General features: G+C 34.8%; 1 protein-coding gene across 9 annotated transcripts; it reads left to right on the forward strand.

Annotated features, from left to right (window-relative positions):
* The first annotated feature begins 1668 nt into the window (after positions 1-1668).
* LOC150037341 (calmodulin-binding transcription activator 2-like) lies at positions 1669-16761 on the forward strand. 9 transcript variants are annotated; one of them, XM_090312382.1, is made up of 13 exons: positions 1669-2013; positions 2119-2219; positions 2864-2983; positions 3733-3871; positions 4804-4892; positions 5124-5169; positions 5565-5835; positions 12562-12752; positions 13384-13686; positions 13803-14503; positions 14660-15233; positions 15503-15820; positions 16494-16761. In XM_090312382.1, the coding sequence occupies exons 5-13, from the start codon at positions 4882-4884 to the stop codon at positions 16581-16583; spliced, it is 2505 nt and encodes an 834-aa protein (XP_090168508.1). In that variant the 5' UTR covers positions 1669-2013; positions 2119-2219; positions 2864-2983; positions 3733-3871; positions 4804-4881; the 3' UTR covers positions 16584-16761. The 9 variants fall into 9 exon arrangements, with proteins under 9 accessions (XP_090168508.1, XP_090168501.1, XP_090168503.1 ...); XM_090312375.1 differs by having other exon boundaries at positions 1677-2013; positions 3733-3848; positions 12556-12752; XM_090312377.1 differs by having other exon boundaries at positions 1677-2013; positions 3733-3848.
* The last annotated feature ends 4787 nt before the right edge of the window (positions 16762-21548 follow it).

Consider the following 21548-nt stretch of genomic DNA (forward strand, 5'->3'; position numbering starts at 1 on the left):
TCAGAACTTTGTAAATCATAGGTTTTAAAAAGGCGAAGCTTTTCATCATCGAATTGTTCAACACTAGGTGGTGCTGTTCCTGGTGCATAGATGCATTCTTTTCTCAATTTGAATTTCTCATGGGTGTTTTGAGGTTACATGTTTATGACTACAGTTGAGAGTTAGGGCCTGACAATCTAACTTTATACCAAGTTCATGGATATCTTTTTAGTCCTCGTACCTTGTATTTTTAAATGTCCAACTATCGTCTTTATACTTTCAATGAATCTTAAAAATGGTCAATTTAAAGCATATAGATTTGATGGCCATAGTTGTTATTTACCTTTATTTTGTCTACTTGAAAATTGTTTAATCAAAATGGAAAGAATAGCGAGTGTTAGTAACCATGAGATGATGATTTAAATCTCCTTTATCTGTAATTGTACTAAAAAGTTAAAAGTGAACAAATAATCTAATAATTTATTCATCCGAGTTCAAAGGTTTTTGTCTATTTAAATTAAATAAGTTTTAAATAACTATCATCTTTACGATGACAAAGCAGCATGAGTCTGCATCATCATCAACTTATTCTTCACCTCGATGTGTATTGTCTTCAAAATGTTGTTTTTATTATGATTTTAGAAATATATTGTTTTAATTGAACAATTTGTTGGGATATACAAAAGTTGGTACTCTTGATTATTTTTCTTTTAATAATAGCTAAAGTGTTTATAATAATTTTGTCCACCCAATGTTCTTATGACGATCATTTTATTGAATAAATATTTGATTGTTCATGAAATAATTTGAGCGTGGAGCTAGGTGGATGTTGTAGTCACAGAAGTTGAATCGACACATTAGTCGTGAAACTACGTGGATGTTATAGTTACATAAGTTGAATCAACATATTAGGATTTTTTATATTTTACATACAAATTGAAATAAAATTCAAATTTTAAAGATAAAAATGGTAATATTTTAAAATTTAAAAATTAAATTGAGATCAAATTCAAATTTTAAGAACTAAAAGTATGATATTTTAAATTAAATAAAAACTGGATTAAAAGATGTAGGACCAAAAATGTATTTTCTAAAAAAATTATTGAAAGGGAAGTTAAAAGAGCTTGCATGATTGGTACAAGCTACCTAAGTATTTTTCTTTTTAAATTAATGGTAGATTTTGAATCAACAGGATATTTGTGTAATTTACTTGTAAATTGGATTTTGGTTTTATTTATTTAATTTTATATAGGATAGAAGAATCGAGCTTGTGTCGCATCTATCAAACTGTAATGAAAATTAGTATAATTGTAATGGAATTTTATTGATGGATCAATTGTAATGAGCATAAATTAAAATTCATAATTTTTCCTTTGGAACAATAATAATAACGATACGACGTAATTTTCAGACATAATTTGATTGAGTATGCTTCGTTTGTCAATCAATTTACATTTTTTTTTATTAAGATTTGAAAGTGGGCCACATATGTCAATGCAGAACACAAATAAACAAAATTAAAAATGATCAAATAGATCACTTTACACATTATTACAACATTATTCAACCCGCTATCTTTACTATTCCTAATTTCTTTGCAAGTACACCCCTTTTAATTACGGTTCGGTCAACGTTTATGTCCCAAAAACATTTTAACTTGTATTTCTTATGTAGAAAGTCTAAATAAATAAATAAATAAATATTTGCCAAAGAAACCTCGCAAATCATTATGAAGAAGGGGAACGAGTGTTCGTCAGCATTGTTTGCAGGGAGAAGCGAGCGATGCGATGTCGATCATTTGCAATTCCACCTGAATCCCACAATTGTAATAGAATCGATAACCCAAACCCTGTTCGTGTGAATGCAAATCACATACTCGTTGACTGTAATTCATCGTCTCTTTCACACAAATCCCTTCTATCTCCTCCTCCTCCTCCTCCTTCTTTTTCTTCTTCATTTTCGTTTTTCTCCCATTACGCCTCGTCCCGTTGCCTTCCAACTCAACCCCATCTCAGAATCATTGCGCTTCTTGGGGTTAATCTTTTTCCCTTCTTCTTTTCCCACCCTTTTTTCATGCATTCTATTAATTTCTGTCTTTCTTGTTGTGCCGCTTCCTTTTTTTTTTTTTTTTCTGTGCAGGGTCGTTTTCGGAGATTTGATTCCAACTGTTGGTTTATGGTGATGAGAAATTGTGTGTTAGATGGCCGACTCCAGGAAATATGTTCCCTTTCAGCATTTAGGTTAGCTTTTGGCTTCATTCTTGTTGTTCGTTATATGGGTGATGTGATGCATGCCAACTTCTTGATGATCTATAACTGTTCCTCCATTTGTTTGACATCTCAATTTTCCGTGTTGTGTTGGTGTACTGCGTTTTGTTTTGATTATATGTGCTGCATGCATCTCTTTCTCAGTCTTCTTACTTTTAACCAAAATGTGAAGGATTTGGGCACTTCACTTGAAGTTTCTTAACCGAATGAGTGTGTGTCTGTGTGTGTGTTTATTTTATTTTATTTGTATTGGAGTTGTTGCCATTTCGATCTTTTGGTAGACGAGTGTTCATCATTCCGTATATATTTTCTAATTTATTTCTTTATTTTAGTTAGCAAAGAGTTATATTCAAAATGGTACTCTTTGTTTCAGTTTATAGAAAAGAAACCTCTCGAATTATTGTTTATTTTAAAGAAAAGTATGAATACAAAAGGATTCATCAATAGAAACCCAAACGAAACAATTAAACTTGGATGAGTCAATAACCTCCTCCGATGCTTGGAATTTTTGTAATTCTTATTTTAAAAATATAGTAATTTTATCATCTTTTTACCGTTCCTGGGCCATTTTAGTTCTTCAATTTTGAACATCTGTCCCTATTTTAAAATTCTGACAGATTTACTACAAATACTACAAGAAGCACAGAATCGGTGGCTTCGGCCAGCTGAACTATGTGAAATTCTTCGAAACTACAGAAAGTTTCAATTAGCACCAGATCCTCCAGTTCGGCCTCCAGGTTACTACTTTGATGTTTCTCAGTATTTTATTCTGTATAGCTGCTCTATTTTGATATAGAAAGACTATTTTGTATGGATATGCTAGTAATTGAATTGAATTTATACTGATGCACTCTTGGTGTGCTTCAAGTTCTTTTAGTTTTTTCTTTTTCAAGTTGTTGCAATCTGATTATATCTTGCTATGCTGGCTCTGGAATTCTTTTAAGTAATATAGAGTTTTAACACCATTGACCATTCAATGAAATACACGTTTCTTCAAGAAAAATGAGTTTAAACACGATTACCATAATCTATTTGTCCAAAAAGAAGAAGGGGAAAAAATAACTAAGATTTTGAATGTTTACATATGGAATAAAATACGTTTCCTACCTTTTGGTGGGGAATAAATTTTTATGGTGAAGGAGTTAGGGAACCTAAAAGCCTCCCTTCTCCTGGTCTGAATAGTTTTTTTTGCTGAACGTTCGAATCAGTAGGAACACTGTTGGAAGTTGAAACCATGTGGAAGTGAAATGCTATGTGCAATGTTAGTCAATGCTGCTTGCTCAATCAGTATCATTTTGTCAATCTTCTTGCCTTTTGATTAATTTTTGGAACCTTTCTCATAAGTATTGTGTTTACTTCACTGCTGCTTGCTCAAATGTTGCTTAGATGAGAGGTTGCTTAAGCATTTTCTATTTAAGTATTATTCCTCCCAGTTGTTTCTCGAGATTTTCTGCCCCTGCAGAAAGTAACTTCTCTTCACTTACAGCTGGATCCTTGTTCCTTTTTGATCGCAAAGCACTTAGATATTTTCGTAAAGATGGTCATAGATGGAGGAAGAAGAAAGATGGAAAAACTGTCAAAGAAGCACATGAAAAGCTGAAGGTGTGCTGTTCAATCTGTTTGTAGTAAGTTAACCTTTTCCCCTTTGGTCATGAGTGATGGGGGGCACTTCAACATGTAGACTTTTAAGGTCATGATCATTGTTAGATTGATTTCCATACACCCAGGTCAATACTCCTGTATTCAGTTGTAAGTATCCCCAAAATATATAAGAAGGTGAACATGTGTACACAAATTTGTTTTCTTCATATGTAGAAGCCGGAGTATTTGATTTGTGCTTTAACAATTAAGTATTATTATTATTGTTGTTGTTATTTTTATAGGGATGAGAACTTCTCATTGATGGAAAGATGAATTCTAAGCACTCGAAAACGAAAATTAATAAGTGCTTCTAAACCCCAAATCTGAAACTAAAAATTACATACAAATGGAACAAATTACAAGAGGTTTCCCAACAAGAAGGAATCCGATTGCGAAATGCTTTATGATAGCACTCCAAGAAGCTGCATAAGTTTTTATCAAAACCAAGGAAGACCTTTATTTTTGAAAAGCCTCTTATTCCTTTCCAACCAAATACCCAAAACCATTGATACACAACAAATATAAACCTTATAAAGGAACAAGTACCAGCATCAGAATGTGTAGATATGGCTTCAATCATGATATTTTATTTTGGTTAGGTGTTGAGTTTTTTATTTTTATTTATTTTTTTAAATTTTTATTTATTATTATTATTATTATTATTTTTTTAAAATCATAAAGAAGAGTTGAGGTCATCTGATAGTCATCTTTCCTCTTTGTTTTACAATTTTTTTTGTGCTAGTTGCTGCAGTCGTTTTGCAGTTTACACAAGTGTTTTGTAGCTAAGTCATGCCAATTCATCTATATGGTGTATAATAGTCTTTTAGTGCACACTTTCCACCCCTCTTTCCTCCTTTTGGACCGAAGTTGCTTATAATGTTTCATTTTTGAATTAATTGTTTCCTTGTTTTTGTAGGCTGGAAGCGTGGATGTTCTACATTGTTACTATGCACATGGTGAGGACAATGAGAACTTCCAGCGAAGAAGTTATTGGATGCTTGATGGGTGAGTTTTTCTGTCTCCTCATCACCCTTTCCTGGTTATATATAGTTTTAGGTTTTGGAACTATTTCATTTGGTCAGGAGGACTTGTTCATATGTAAAGATTTTCTTGTGCATGTTATTAGGTCCGACTTCTGAACATGTTAGATCCCATTGAAATTCCGATTTTTAATTAATCAAAAGTTTCAGTCGCAACTTTTTGTCTTCTTTATCATTCACCTTTTCCTGTTTTCAGGCAATTGGAGCATATTGTCCTCGTGCATTACAGAGAAGTAAAGGAGGTATTATGTTAGTCTAATTTTTCCCTCCCCTTTGTACTTCTCTGCATCTTGTGATGGTTTTCAAAAAGTTGTGTTTCATGAGCCTTTTTGATGGTGCTCATAACTCATGGAAAGCACATTTTGTGACCAGCACCATTTTCCTATTCTTTCTTCTGCTTATTTTGAAATGCTATCGAGCTGGGTATTTCTAGGTCGAAACCTATTGTGTCCTAAAATTTATATAGCAGTAAGTCTGATTGAGTTATCAACCACACGAACGTATTAAATTCTAGAGTTATAATTTTTACTCTTGTTGACAGTGCATTGGCCTTTTAATTTCCTTGCTCCTTTTCTTTCTTTCTTTTTCTTTTTTCTGTTTTCCGGGGTGTTGTAATTGAACTCTTGGTGGGATGTAGGGATGCAAATCTGGCATCTCTCGTGTGTCAGTTGGTCCAGGGTTGCAGGCTGAAGGTTGTCTAGGTGGTTCAACACCCGTCTTTTTGCAGGAAACATCACTTGTTGGCTCAGCTCAGACTTCACGTCCTTTAAATCTTAGTCAAACAGTGCACTCAGGAAATGGGATTGCGGATTCCAGTGCTAGGAATGACTTTGGAGTCTCTTCTCATGTTCATCAAGTGTTTAAATCCAGCATCCCTCCTGCATCTTTCCCTGCAGGTGATGTTTCAGGTAACACTAAAATGCTGCATTTTCGTTCTTCAACTCAGATTATCAAAAAGAAAATTATCTGCCTATGGCCATTTATTACCTTGAATATTGGAGCCAGAGGACTCCGGAGGAAGGTTTGGGAGGAGTTTTAAAAGGGTTGAAATCATTTTTATTATAATGTTCAAAATCACTCCGAAACATGATTTTGATAATTCAAAATCAATTTATTTTCTTATCATTAGAATTGCTTTTTAATCGTTAAAAGTATGTTTCAAAGTGATATTGAACATTACAAAAGTGATTTTTATTGTAATGTTTTAACCATTTTAAATCACACCCAAATATGCCCTAAGCTTAATAAAATTCTGGCCTACATAATTTAAAATTTCCTGCATTTCATCTTTACAGTTAAGAGCTTTCCAAGAACCATTCTCTGCTATTGCAGTGTTTAATGACATTTTCCTTCTTCAATTGGTGGCACTGGTGTAAGAAAGGGAAGAAACTTGACCATTTGTTTCTTTGTTGTTCTTTCTTTTGTTATCTTTGGGTTATTTTGCTGAAAACCTTTGATCAAGCTAGGCTTTTCCTTAGAAATCGAAGGATCATTTTCTTAATGTTCTGCCACGAGCATCTTGAGAAGAAAGCTAAGGTCCTTCGGTCATATCTTTGAAATTATGCGAGGAGAAGTTTGCGTGGAGAGATGTGATAAGATCTTCTAAGGGTTGTTTAGGTATTGTGTTGGTGTGAGGGAGACCATTATTTTGTACCCTCCAGTTGGTATTCCCTTGATAGGCTTTTCATAATCAGCTATGATTTGTTTCAATTTTGTTGGAAATAAGGGGCTTTGTTGATAGTTTATAGCCCCAAGGGTATTTTAGTATTTTACTTTACCCTAGGTTTATTTCCTTTTCTATTTTAGGGCTTGCTAGAGCCTATGGGCGTTCATAAGTTGGGTTGGGTTGAAAGACTTTTTAGACCCAACCCAATTGTTCAGGTTGTAAATTTCTTCAACCCAAATAACCCTTATTAAAAAATGAACCCAACCTAACCATGAAATATTTGGGTTGGTTTGGTTTAGGTTAATCGGGTCATTTATATAAAATTTTGTTCTAAAAAGATGCAAAACGTAAATATGTAAAAATCTAATTTAATTATTTTCATATATTGAATTTAGATTAACAACTCAATTTCAATTTATATAGTGAAAATTTTCTTTCTAAAGTACAAAGAAACTACTTTTAAGAGTTGTTGAAGAATAAATTATTAAAAAAATATTGGAATTAAATAAAATTGAAATCAATATATGTATAAATAATTGTGTTATAAGTAATAAAAAAATATATTTTAAAGTTAATAATAAATTCGGGTTGGTTCGGGTTGGTTTGGATTATATTAGATGAACCCATGAACCAACCCAACTCATAAAATTTTCATTTATTTGAACCCAACCCAACCCAAACGGCACGGATTGGGTTAGGTTGATTGGTTTTTTCGGGTCATCGGGTTTTTTGAACACCCCTACTAGAGCCTATAAATATGACTTCTATTGTAACTTTCATTATGTGTTAAAAATAATAAAAGTGACTCTCTATCGTGGTTTTTTATCCCTGTTCTAGGGTTTTCCACGTAAACTTTGTGTTCTCTATTTTCTATCTTTTAACATGGTATCAGAGAGTTGTGACGTAACCTTAGCTGCCATTGGCGAAAACCAACCGGTGCAAGATAATCTTAGTTCTGCACCAGCCCCGCTACTGCCGATCCTGACCATCAACGCTACTGCCGCCGCCGTCACCGATATCGTTTTGTGCTGTCCAAGCCGCAGTTAATCGGTACCTTCAGTCCTTGCATATCCATCAAACTTTAGTGTCGCCGCAACCCTTTGATGGAATTCCTAGCGCTGCCGCCTTTTTTCATAATTTCGCCGGCGTTCCTCCCTTGTTACTGAGAGTTGTCGTTGCCTATCCCTCCAACCCCACTGCCAGTAGCCGAAACCTACACCTTGAAGTCGAGATTGGTGAGTCGTTCGCCTACCACAGAGGTAAATCCCCTACCGCGGCAATGTTGAGAATCCCCGACTCCTTTCCCTTTCAGCCGCAAGCAACCTATCTGCTGCTATTGGGCCTTCCTCCTCATGAGCCACCGAGTTATGAACATCAAGGTTTGATTGGTTAATTTTCGATAATGGTTCAACAACAATTGACTAATCTTCAGGCAAGTTTTCAACAACAAATTGCTGCTCTTGTGGCAGCCTTAGGTGCTTCCAGAAACTTAAATTCTAGTACAGTGAATTTTGATATTCCTTTCGGTCTACCGATGTATCCAGAGAGTCCAATAACCTCTTTCCCTACTTTAACTATTGCAAACTATTTGTCTGGATCTATGGGAAATTCCATAGGGTTAATTGCAAGAGAAAAGTTGAATGGTCAGAATTATTTCTCTTGGTCTCAGTTCATTAAAATGACTCTAGAGGGGCGTCACAAGTTTAGATATCTAACTTGTGAGATACGAAGTCCTAGGCCGGGGGATCCTCAGGAGCGCATTTGGAAAGGAGAAGACTCCCTACTTCGATCATTGCTGATTAATAATATGGAACCTCAGATAGGGAAACTGTTGTTGTATGCTGCGACTGCTCGAGATATCTGGGATGCAGTTCAGAATTATATTCTAAGAGATAGAATGAGTCGTCTTTACACTTTGCATAAACAGGTTCACGAGTACAAACAGGGGATGATGGATGTCACTTCATACTTTAACAAATTGTCCTTAATCTGGCAGGAGACGGGCCTGTGTAAATTATCTAGGATTGCCCTTGTGGAGGTGATTTCCTAGCTGGTTTGAACTCCAAGTTCGATGCAGAGTGAGGTTGTATACTGGGACAAAGGCCTATACCTTCTCTTATGGAAGTGTGTTTTGAGGTTCGTCTAGAGGAAGACAGAGGCAGTGCTATGAACATCACGCTGTATCTGCTACTGATTTTGCTGCTTTTAGTACGAAATTATCTGGTTTGATAGTGACCAGTAAAATGGGAAATAGACCCCGGTGTGTGAACATTGCAATGAACCCTGGCATGCGAAAGATTAGTGTTGGAAGTTACATGGTAAATGGCAGAAGACGTCCTTCAAATTGGGTCCAATCTTGGTCAGGCTCTTATGAGTGAATCTGCAAGTGCCCCCCAGTCACAACCTCAGGTGAATTGCCAAAGTGACCCTGGTGTCTCTTCCCTTCGGGCTGTTGCTCAATCAGGTACTTCTCAATCCTTAAGTTTTTTTAGCATAAATGGTAAGAAACCATGGATACTTGATTCAGGGGCTACAAATCATTTGACTGGATCTTCTGATAATTTTCTATCATATCTTCCGAGTGTTGGTAATGAAAAGATTCGGATTGCAGAGAGTCCTTTGCTCCTATTGCGGGCAAGGGTCATATTTCTCCTTTTGATGGTTTAACTTTACAGAATGTGTTGCATGTACCCAAAATATCTTACAATTTACTATCTATTAGTAAGATAACTAGAGATCTGAATTGTCAAGTTGCTTTCTCACTAGATAATGTTTTCTTTTAGGACTTGAGGTCGGGGAAGACGATTGGCATTGCTCGACACAATAGGGGACTCTGTGTCCTTGATGATGATGCTTTCTCTAGGAACTGTTATAGGACTAATTTGTTGTTTTCTTATGTTTCAACTTCAGAAAAAGATTGTATGTTGTGGCATTTTCGCCTTGGTCATCCAAATTTCAAATATATGAAATATTTATTTTCTCATTTATTCATTAAAGTTGATGTCTCTTCTCTATCTTGTGATGTGTGCATTTGTGCAAAACAGCATAGGGTCACCTTTCCGTCTCAACCTTACAAACCTTCTCAGTCCTTCACCCTTATTCACAGTGATACCACCTCTTCGGGGAAATGGTGGTTTGTGACCATTATTGATGATCATACCTGTCTTACATGGATTTTTCTCCTCACTGATAAATCTGAGGTTTCATCGGTATTTCAACAATTTTACACTATTGTTGAGACTCAGTTCAATACCAAAAATGCTATTCTTTGTAGTGATAATGGTCGTGAGTTCCTTAATAATACTCTTTTCGATTTTATGTCTTCTGAAGGCATTGTCTACCAAAGCTTGTGTGCCCATACACCTCAACAGAATTGGGTGGCTGAAAGGAAAAATCGTCACGTTCTTGAGGTTGCACGGTCTCTCATGCTGTCTACCTCACTTGCATCTTACTTATTGGGAGATGCAGTTCTAACTGCAGCTCATCTTATTAATCAAATGCCTTCCCGTGTCCTCCAACTCCAAACCCCTCTTGAATGTCTCAAGGAGTCATACCCTACTACGCGACTTATTCCTGATGTTCCTCTTCGAGTTTTTGGGTGCACTACCTTTGTCCATAGTCATGGCCTAACCAAACTAAGTTTACCCCTCGTGCTAAAAAATGTGTCTTCGTTGGGTATCCTCTTCACCAACGAGGTCATAGATGCTTCCACCTTTCTTCTCGGAAATACTTCATCTCCCTTGAGGATAAACCTTTTTTTCCTATTAGTCATCTTCAGGGGGAGAGTACTATTGAAGAGACTAATTGGTCCACATCTTCAGTCCCTATTGACCTTCCTGAATCCATCCGGAGTGCCAAGACACCGTTCTACCCACTAAACAAGTCCTTTGGATAACCTACTACAAAAAGAATCTCAGAAAGGAAGTGGTGTCACCTACTGCTCCGCCGGCTCTGGTCCATGACTCTGAACCAAAGCAAACTCAAGGTACTACAGTTCCTGATAATGCTAAGTTGTGTGTTTTGTTGATTTCAATGCGAAACTGCTGACACTCCTATTGAATTCAATGTGAAACTGGGAGATTATGTTGACAAAGTTTCGGTTGATAAAGAAAGGTATCAACGTCTAGTGGGAAAACTGATTTACTTATCTCACATTAGACCATATATTTCCTATGCTGTCAGTATTATTAGTTTATGCAGCATCCTACGAAGAACATATGGAAGCTGTGAATCGGATTCTGAGATATTTGAAACGCTCACCAGGTAAATGTCTGATGTTCAGGAAAATTGATAGGAAATGCATTGAGGCTTATATCGACTCTAATTGGGCAGGATCAGTTATTGACAGAAAGTCTACCTTTGGATATTGTACTTTTGTGTGGGGTAACTTAGTTACTTGGAGAAGTAAGAAGCAAAGTATTGTTGCTAGAAACAGTGTTGAAGCTGAATACAGAGCTATGAGTTTGGGAATCTGTGAAGAAATCTGGTTGAAGAAAGTTCTGCCTGATCTACACCAAGACAATGTTTTACCTATGAAGCTCTATTGTGATAAAAAAGCGGCTATAAGCATAGCCAATAATTCTGTACGACATGATAGTACGAAACATGTGGAGATTGACACTTTATAAAAGAGAAACTGGACAATGACAATATCTGTATTCCGTATATTCCATCTAGTCAACAAGTTGTTGATGTTCTCATCAAAGGGTTACTCAGGCAAAGTTTTGATTCATGTGTTAGCAAGTTGAGTTTGATTGACATCTACCCCCAACTTGAGGGGGAGTCTTGGAAATAAGAGGCTTGGTTGATAGTTTATAGCCCAAGGGTATTTTAGTATTTTACTTTACCCTAGGTATATTTCCTTTTTTATTTTAAGACTTGTTAGAGCATATAAATATGACTTCTATTGTAACTTTCATTGTGTGTTAAAATAATAAAAGACTCTCTATCGTTGTTTTTTCTCCATGGTCTAGGGTTTTCCATGTAATCCTAGTGTTCTCTATTTTCTATCTTTTAACAAATTTGAAGGAATTTCGTAATTTCGTTGGCTTTTGTATGGTTCTAGCTATGTTAAATGAAGTCATCTTCCATGTTGAGAAGTTATGCATCCCTGTTCCTTATTAAAAGAAAAGTTCTTTAGTTAATTTGTATTATTAAAATTTCTGGCTCAAACTTCTTCCTTTGTATACCTTTATTGCAATCTCTATTCCCTCCAAAGGGCTCCCCTTTGGCACGAAGGGGATGGGAGATGAGATTGGGTAAGGGTATATGATATTGATAGAAAACTCGATCTTGGAATAATCTTGGAGAAAGAGAGATCTTATTAATGTTTGAGAAACGATAACAAGTTTCCCCTTAAATAGACCCAAGGGGAAAGGGTTTGGTCACCCTAAACCAATTAACTAGCTAACTAATCTTAAACCTCCTTCAAATAGACCAAAAGGGGAAGGGTGAGTTCACTCCTGAACTAAAATAAAAATGAAAGTAAAAATGTTAATAAAAATACTTTTGGCTAATACATGTCAGAATTTACCAAAATACCCTAGGTTGTAATGAGGATAGTTCAGAAAATAAGATGAGAATTCTTCAAGAATTGAGTTTAAAATCTTGGTTCACACTCGTTTCCATGCACAATCATAGTAATCTTTGATTTCCAAACATTTTATTCTCAAACATCTCTTTATCTTTGGTATCTATAAAATCTTAAACCAAATGGCCTCTAAGTGGTCCTAGATCCCCATCTCGTAATTGTGATGAGATCCTAAAAAAAGAGGGAAAAAAAAAAAAACGAAGAAAATCATTTATTGCTGAATACCTATGAACTGCATCAATTCCTTTTGGGACTTTGTATTTATAATTGTTTGTTACTTAACGGCTTATTTTATGCTAGGGAGTTCAAAAGGCCATCTTTTTTATTTATATCAAGTTGGCTTATTGGTTTATTTTCTGTTTTTGGGTTGAGGTGCAGGATCATCTGATTTATATGGACAAGAAATCGCGATTATTCAATCTGCCACAACTGATTCCATTACGCATAAGTTAACAGATGCTAGATTGGCTTCTAGGGGCTTAGTAAAAAATATGGTGAATAGTGAAAGTGGCTTGATTACTGATGCAAAAGTACCTGCCGTAAAAGCAGTCTATCAGAGAATTGTTCAGGTATGTTGATTGCAGTTTTTGGTCGACATATTTTTTTGTGATTTGGATTTGTGAAATTACTTATATAATATCATTAAATTTTTTTAACAGAACACGCGAACCTGAATTGATGTGGTTTGCCTACTACACGTGCACGCACACACTTTTTTTTTTTTTTTTTATTAAGTTCTTTTAAGACAAGGTTATGTTATGATTTCATGATATCCAGATGCTGTCAGTGTCAATCAACTGTATGTTGTCTAATAGGCATTTACCGTGGAGAAACCTTGGTGTACTCTTCTTGCAGTTGCTTACTGTTTTTCAAAAATTCCAAATGTAACACTGAAAGTAGAATTAAGGAGAAATAAATGCAACCCAATTCAAATTAATATCTTGAAGAGAAAACCCCTTGAAGGCTTCGAATGGGAACCCCAGACTGAGGCCTTCAAGTGAGCTATTTCGAAACAATCAATCCATTGAAAATGCTTGCTTTAAAAAGCTCTATTGATTTTTTTTTTTTTTTTTTTTTTTTTTTATATTGGTGAAGCGCCCAACGGTATATTTTCTTGTGTCAGAAAAAGAAGCATGGTTGATTACAACTCTATTTGGTATGTGTACTCATTTTCATGTGGTAGATAATTCTTGTGTTCAGGTAGAAAAGACGTCCAATGATAATTTGGACCTTGAAGGTTTTGGAGAACTCAGAAAACTTGACAGTTTTGGCAGATGGATGGATAAGGAAATTGGAAGACATTGTGATGATACTTTGATGACTTTGGACTCTGGTAACTATTGGTGTGGACTGAATGCTGGAAATGATGAGAAGGATGTATCCAGTTTATCACATCACATGCAGCTGGATGTTGATTCACTTGGGCCTTCTCTTTCCCAAGAACAGTTATTCAGTATTTCTGATTTTTCCCCAGATTGGACATATTCTGGTAATGTAACAAAGGTATTGACTATTGTATGACATGTATTTTCCCCATAGGTTCTTTAAGGCTGGATGTTTGATGTTTGACGTTTTTTTCTTTCTTTTTCTTTTTCTTTTTCTTTTTTTAATTCATGAAGGTCCTAATAGTTGGCTCGTTTTTGGGAAGCAAAAAACCTTCTGTAGAAACTCAGTGGGGATGCATGTTTGGTGAAGTTGAGGTTTCTGCAGAAGTTCTGACGAACAATGTGCTTCGATGCCAAACTCCTCCTTTGCATGCTCTTGGGCGTATCCCCTTCTACGTGACGTGCTGTAATAGGCTAGCCTGCAGTGAGGTGAGAGAGTTTGAATATCGTGAGAAGCCACCAACCCTTTCAGTACCTAATGCTACCAAGTGTGCACCAGAGGACGAAGTATGGTTTCAAATGCGTCTGATAAGGTTATTGAATTTAGGTTTAGAGGCAAAGTGGTCGAATTGCTCTATTAAAAAATGTGAGAAATGCCAAATCATAGATTTGATAAATTCATCCAGAAGTGATATTGCAAAATGGAGAATGACAGAAGGGATTCCTAATCCATTAAAAAGTGACGGAATGAACCATAGGGATTTTATGATCCAAACTTTACTGGAGGACAAACTTTGCGAGTGGCTAGCTTGCAAGGTTCACGATGGAACTACGGGAACACATGTTTTGGATGATGAGGGCCTAGGTGTCATACATTTGGCAGCTGCTCTTGGCTACGCGTGGGCCATAGGACCAATACTTGCTTCTGGGCTCAGTCCAAACTTCAGAGATTCAAATGGAAGAACAGCTCTTCACTGGGCATCTTACTATGGGAGGTTAGATTTCCGTCTTGGATTCTTAAACATGCTTTGTCTCTTTCATTTTGGGTTTTTAAGGAGTTGTACTCAGGAATTTCAGTTCCATTTTTTTAATGTAGACCTTGAAAGAACTCTCAACAATCTTTGACTGTTGTTTTGTTCTCTGATCTCCAGGGAAGAGACTGTTACTACACTGGTTAGGTTAGGCACTTCTCCGGGTGCCGTAGATGACCCAACTTCAGGATTTCCACAAGGAAAAACTGCCGCTGATTTGGCATCAAGTAGAGGGTATAAGGGTATTGCTGGATATTTGGCTGAAGCTGATCTGACAGAACGTTTGTGTACTTTGACTGATGGTGAAAATTTTAAGGACAACGTCAAAGAAAATGTTGACAATGATGAGACTATTCAGACTGCAGATGTTGTACCCTCACAATTGGCAGACGATGAACTACTTTCCCTTAAAGGCTCTCTCGCTGCTGTCAGGAAGTCTGTTCACGCTGTTGCCTTAATACATACTGCTTTCCGTGCCCGTTCATTTCGTCATAAACAGTTAATGGAAAGTGATAAGGGGATGATACATGAAGATTCAGCTGACTTGGTAGCTCTTGGCATTTTAAACAAGGCTGAAAAAATTCACTATGAGGATTATTTACACGTTGCAGCTGTGAGAATACAACAAAATTATCGTGGCTGGAAGGGAAGAAGAGAATTTTTGAAGATAAGAAACCGAATCGTAAAAATCCAGGTACTTGTGCTTGTAATTTGTGTTTCCTCATTCATTAGATTGTGCTACTATAGGTTACGTTAGGAATATTAGTTGTGGCATATTTGTAGTTATGTAGACAGTTTACCTGGTGGAGTGGGTATAACTTGGGGTATAGGCAAATATGGGGGATTGTGGTAGATAGATACCAGATAGCCCCCTTGTGTTTGTTTTCTTCTTTACAACTCTACAATTTCTATTCATTTTCTTAAGATCTAGATCTTAACTTATGCTTCAAATGTTGCATTCAGGCTCATGTGAGAGGATATCAAGTTCGTAAACAATATAGAAAGGTCATTTGGTCTGTTAGTATTGTAGAAAAGGCAATTCTACGCTGGAGGCGGAAGAGAGTTGGTCTGCGAGGGTTCAAGGCTGAAGGGGCAACTGGGGAAGTTGTTACCCCACATCCAAAGGTGGAGAAAAGTGATGAATACGAGTTTCTACGAATCGGCCGCCAGCTTAAATATGCTGATGTCGAAAAGGCTCTATCCAGAGTCAAGTCCATGGCTCGTTCTCCAGAGGCTCGGCATCAATATATGAGAATGGTAGCAAACTTCAACAAATTTAAGGTAACCTCAATTGCTACTGTTCTCACTTGCCCTATACTTCTCTATCCATGTTTTCCGTTCCTTCATCTAACCAAGAAAGAATAAACCAGCAAAAGATAGCAAGAGAAAGTACTCTTCCATTTTAGGATTTTGCCTTTTTCAGTATGTTTTAACTTATAAGTAGTTTTTCTCTCAAAATTCTGGTGATGTTTTTTTATTGATTATAGAAGCATTTTTCAAGATTTTAATGTTGTTTGGCTTCATATTGGAAACTTTTTATGAAATTTTGAAGAACATTTGATAGCACCAAACCAAGAACCAACTTTCTTGAAAGTTCTTTCAATTTGTTACAGTAGGATTTTTTAGAATTATGCCAAGCACACATTTAATGGCCTTTTAAGAGTAGGGTTTATAAGTTGGTCCTTTTTGTAATTACTCAAGCCAAAAAAAAAAAAAAAAAAAAAAACACCAGTCTAGTTTTAGTCCAAGGATTGTGAAAGTTGTTTATATGAAGGGCATCTTTTAATTGGTTAAAAAACCATGCCTTTATTTTTAGTACAACAAATCTGGAGGTGAGGACTAATCTTCAAATCTCAAGAAAGGAGTAGCTGTCTTTAACATGTTTTGTCTTTAAAGATAAAATTAAGTGTGGCTAACAAGAGGAAAATGGGTTCATTTTGAACATTTGTGGCAGATAAATGATGAAGAAACCAGTGCTTCAAATCAAGGTGGGAGTTTACAAGAAATCCACAAGGAAAAGCATTTGCCTTCATTTGCAACTTGATCAATGATTATTCTGCCATCAGGTTACAGTTTACATCTGTAAATGTCATTTTTAGCCTGTTAGTATTTGTAGGAAAATACTGACTAAGTTTCTTTTCCTCTCCTTTTTTGGTCACTTTAAATGTAAATAACTCAAATTTTGAAATGTTTTTGGAAGAAAAAAAGATTAAGTTCTTTAATTCCTTTCTTTTAAGGCTCTTTCTAGGCTTGACTGAAAAAATAACATTCCACATAAGATATAGCCACATAAAATCAATTAGATTTGCCTAGTCATTTAAATACACCTCATTAGTTGATTAATGGTACTTTAATTCAATGATTAGTCCCGACATTTATGTTGAAACCTCAAGATCAAGTAGACACTAAATTCAAATCTCAAGAACTACTATGTAATTTACCCTAAAAATTATCATGGTATTTCCACGTGTGATGGTTTTTATGTTCATTAGTTATGATAAACAATAAAACTGGTTTATTAGTAATATACTTTGAAAATGTTATATTAGTTGGGTTATTGCCAAAATATATATATATATATATATATATCCCCTGCATGTTTATGTTTGGGAAAAAGGTCCCCTTTTGAAACAAAACAACCTTCAAACCTGTCTAAAATGTAAGATAACTTACCTAAGTCATGATTTATTTGTTTGTTTATTGTTCGTCTTTAGAATGCAAGTTGATTCAACAGTAAATTTTATTAGGTAATAAAGGGTGTAAAATGGTATTATTACATACTAAGTAAAGGGTCAAAAAATACTTTTATTTTTTTTCAAATGTAACTTATATCCGAAGCAAAAACTTTACTTTTTTTATTTTGTCGATTCAACCCTTCAAAATTTAAGTACCTATATGACAATAGGTCAACCATGGGCATAAATTCTCCTAAACCCTAACGTTTGGTTAACCTATATCCATAAACAACACAAAAACAAACCCAACAAATACAAACCAAAGGAAAGAACTAGGAGGTGTTCATTTTAAGGATAGGCATCTTTTAAGTCTTAATAATTTTCTACACTTTTTCCCATGGACCCATGAGTTACCACTTTTGTTTGTTTGTTTTTTTTTTTCGCTCTAATTAATCTAGAAAGTTTGTCGGCCAATTTTCAAACATCATCTCTAGTGACCATTGCTAGTCGACTCTGGCGACTGCCACCGACTAACCTCCGGCCATCACTTCCAACAACCCTATTGGTGAACTTTTTTTTTCTAAGTCATTTTAGAGAGACCCTTAGTTTAATTATAATAATATTTTTTTAGAATACACTTTCTCTTTTTCTATTTTTTTGGAATTTTTTAATAATAATAATAATAATTATTATTAAATTATCTTTTTTTAATTCTCTCTTTCCTTCTTTGTTTAAAAATTATGTTTCTTTCATTTTAGGAGATTTCATTTATTTTTTATTTTTTCTAGCTGAAAATCGATCACCTATCTATTGAGATCTCAAGTATATGTCGATTATACAAGTAATATAATAGAAAATGTAAATATACGTTGTATATATCATGGTTGGTTTTGGTGTTTACAAAATACTAAGAAGGAGATTTCACTTATTTTCTATCTAATTGAAAATTCATCATCTACTCATTGAGATCTCAAGTATATGTCGAGTATATAAGAAAAATGTAAATATACGTTGTACATACCATGGTTTATTTTGGCGTGTTTAAAAATATACTAAAAAATGTAAAATATACATCGAATATATTGTTTGAATTTTTGGAGATATTTTCCTTACTTATATAGGTTTTGAAAAAAAAAACTTTTTTGGAAAATTTATAACAAAAAAACTTAAACTTTATGATTTTTTTATTCCTCAAATGTAATTTGATAAAGAAAAATTATAGTTTTTCAATAATTGAATTTAAGAGACTAAAATACTAGTTTATTTCAATTTGAAGTAGCATGTTATGGTAAAAATAAATCGATACTTTTCAAATTATTTAAAGTGACAAGATTTTATAAAGTTTTATCTCAAAATCTAGTAAAATCAAAATATCAAAATATTAAAATAATAAATAAAATAAAACTATAATTTTAGCCACATCTCTATTTCAAAATTAAAGGAAAAAAACAAATATTCTTCTAAATTTTTTAGGTTATTTTAAATTTAACTATATTAAAATAATTAAGATGACAAGTTTGAACTAATATAAAATATAACCATCGATAAAATACAAGAAAATATTTTATAAACTCAAGATTTATAAATCTACACTTTATTATTAGGTTTACTAAGTCTACACACTCCTTAAAGAATTCCAAATATAGACTTCTTAAATCCAGACTTTCAATCTATAAATTAAATACAATTTTTTTAAACTCAGACTCGGCCTGTCCCAAGGATAATATTCTCAGATTTGAGATTCAAAAAATGTGTGCCAAACGTCCGATAGGGGAAAATTGAAACCCAACTACTTAACTTACAAGAGATAAAGATGCGAATGATGTTTCAATCAAACAAAAATGAAGAAGACAAAAGGGCAAATGTGCAATTCAACAGTTGAATGCTTAAAACTGTTTAGTAGCGTGAACGATTATAGTTGCTTTCATTAATGTTATTTTTTTAAAAAAAAATTATTTTTAGAGGACATTATGGTAATTATACACAATTTCTTTCCAATAGTAGAGGTAATGTAAACAGACCCAATGAAATCTCGTTACAATTATGACGTCCCTAAATTTAATAGCACTAAGATTCCGTTTTGATTGGTTCGAGAAAAAAGTGTTCTTTTACAAAAACTCATTTTTATATCAATACTTTTGATAAAAACTGATTAAAATACATACGAAATGTTATCTTAAGTGGTTTCTTAACACTCTAATTTCTTTTTAAATGACTTATTTTTTAAATTAAACACTTGAAAATGTAATCCAAACATACCCTAAAGGAATCTTATTCTCTTTGTGATTAATTTTCATTACGATTGGACTAAATTATTATTGTGGGGTTCATAAACACAATCTAAGTTCAAATAATTTTTTTTCCTTGCCTCGGGGAGGAAGAGAGAAGGGGAGCATTTTTTTCGTTGACTAAATAGCTTCTCCATCTCCATCCCCGATTGTAGTTAATTATATTGAACATTTTTGTAATAATTAGATTTCAAAGCACGAGAAGCAAGCTCATGAGCAACAGAATTGCCCTTGCGGTTAGCCCAAAGGAAACGAAGAATACACCCACTATGGACGAGATCACAAATAAAGTAAATGAAAGTATAAACTGTTAGGAATGGCCCACATGCATTTTAGGCCCAAGACCCACAAAGGCACATGGGAATAGCAACTTTCACCTGTCCCACATTGAAGAATTAAGGAGTGGGTAGATGGTATATATAGAAGATCATTTCTATGGACTTGTAAGATGAATTTACTATTTTCCAAATGTTTATAACTAAAAACCATGACACAACAATTAGCTTCCAAATTTGTCCACATCTAGCAATTTGAATGCAATTTTTTTTTTTTATTTTTTTTATATTTTTAATCTATGTTGATCATCTTATAACATGTAATTTCTATTGATGCATAACTTGTTAGTTTCGTTTTAGACTTGTTTGTGTTAAATCTGAATGAAATTTGAAACGATCCCTAGAAAGGTGAATTAGATAGATTTGCTACAAGCATGCAACAGTTGATCAAAGACTTCATAAAAGAGTTTAATGAATGATGATCGAAAGTTGTTTTAACTTTTCAAAGTAAGCGTTACTTTTGGGCAAACCTAAAAAGTCACTTAGTTAAAATCGTTAGTTGTGTTTTTTCTAAGTAAACTAAACCCTAGGTTATAAAATACTCAATGGGAGGAAGAGATATATATGATATGTCAATGATTCCACTCACGTTTCTCCCTGAATGTTCACACCGTGAGATTCATGCTTGGCCTCGTGGTACCCTGGGAGCATCCCCCTTCGGATGCATAACTTGTTAGTTTCGTTTTAGACTTGTTTGTGTTAAATCTGAATGAAATTTGAAACGATCCCTACCTGGAAAGGTGAATTAGATAGATTTGCTACAAGCATGCAACAGTTGATCAAAGACTTCATAAAAGAGTTTAATGAATGATGATCGAAAGTTGTTTTAACTTTTCAAAGTAAGCGTTACTTTTGGGCAAACCTAAAAAGTCACTTAGTTAAAATCGTTAGTTGTGTTTTTTCTAAGTAAACTAAACCCTAGGTTATAAAATACTCAATGGGAGGAAGAGATATATATGATATGTCAATGATTCCACTCACGTTTCTCCCTGAATGTTCACACCGTGAGATTCATGCTTGGCCTCGTGGTACCCTGGGAGCATCCCCCTTCGGATGGTGTTTGCATGAGTCAATATCAAGGTGGACGGAGAGAGTGTTTATAGTAAGTGGGTGAAGGATGTGTGTCAACATGTCCTGTGGTCTCCTTCATTGGTTTGCACCGTGAGATCTTCTTGCATTGCCTCGTGGCGCCCTGGGAGCGTCCCCCTTCAGATGACTTTTGTGCGGTTGGCCAATATCAAGGTGAACTTCAGAAATGGATAGGGTCACTTTAGTTTTTCCCCAATCGGATTTTTTCCTTTCGGATTGGTTGCTTTGGGCGAAACCCTAGGATCTGAAATGAAGGGTCACACTTACGGAAAATTGTTAAACAAGTTAATGATTTCTTGACCAAATCAATGATGGCTAGTCATTATAGGAACAGGAGTTGTTCTGGTATTAATGACTGGTTAAGAGTGTCTCAATTCAGAGGAGGGATAAATTGACTACCTTCGGTGGCTTTTATCCTAAACCACTGAAGCGTCATTGTGAAACTAGATGTCACACGGGGTTCATTTCAGTTTTGCTAAACCGTATTGGATGTTGGCTTTTAACTAGTATTTGCTAAAATCTATTGTAGATCAATGTGTTTCTTTTTCAGCAACATGAATGATTTTCCGTTAGTTGCTTCTTTTAATTTGACCGATTACATACATTGGAAAGAATCCGTTAC

Source organism: Benincasa hispida, chromosome 3, assembly GCF_027475165.1.
Source record: "Benincasa hispida cultivar pf3 chromosome 3, pf3_genome.v1.1, whole genome shotgun sequence".
In the NCBI taxonomy this organism is placed as follows: domain Eukaryota; kingdom Viridiplantae; phylum Streptophyta; class Magnoliopsida; order Cucurbitales; family Cucurbitaceae; genus Benincasa; species Benincasa hispida.

Coding starts and splice junctions, on each gene's coding strand:
- LOC150037341 (XM_090312375.1), top strand. CDS start 2,180: ATGGCCGACTCCAGGAAATATGTTCCCTTTCAGCATTTAG. Junction 2,220..2,863: donor TGTTCCCTTTCAGCATTTAG/GTTAGCTTTTGG, acceptor AAATTCTGACAG/ATTTACTACAAATACTACAA. Junction 5,170..5,564: donor ATTACAGAGAAGTAAAGGAG/GTATTATGTTAG, acceptor GGTGGGATGTAG/GGATGCAAATCTGGCATCTC.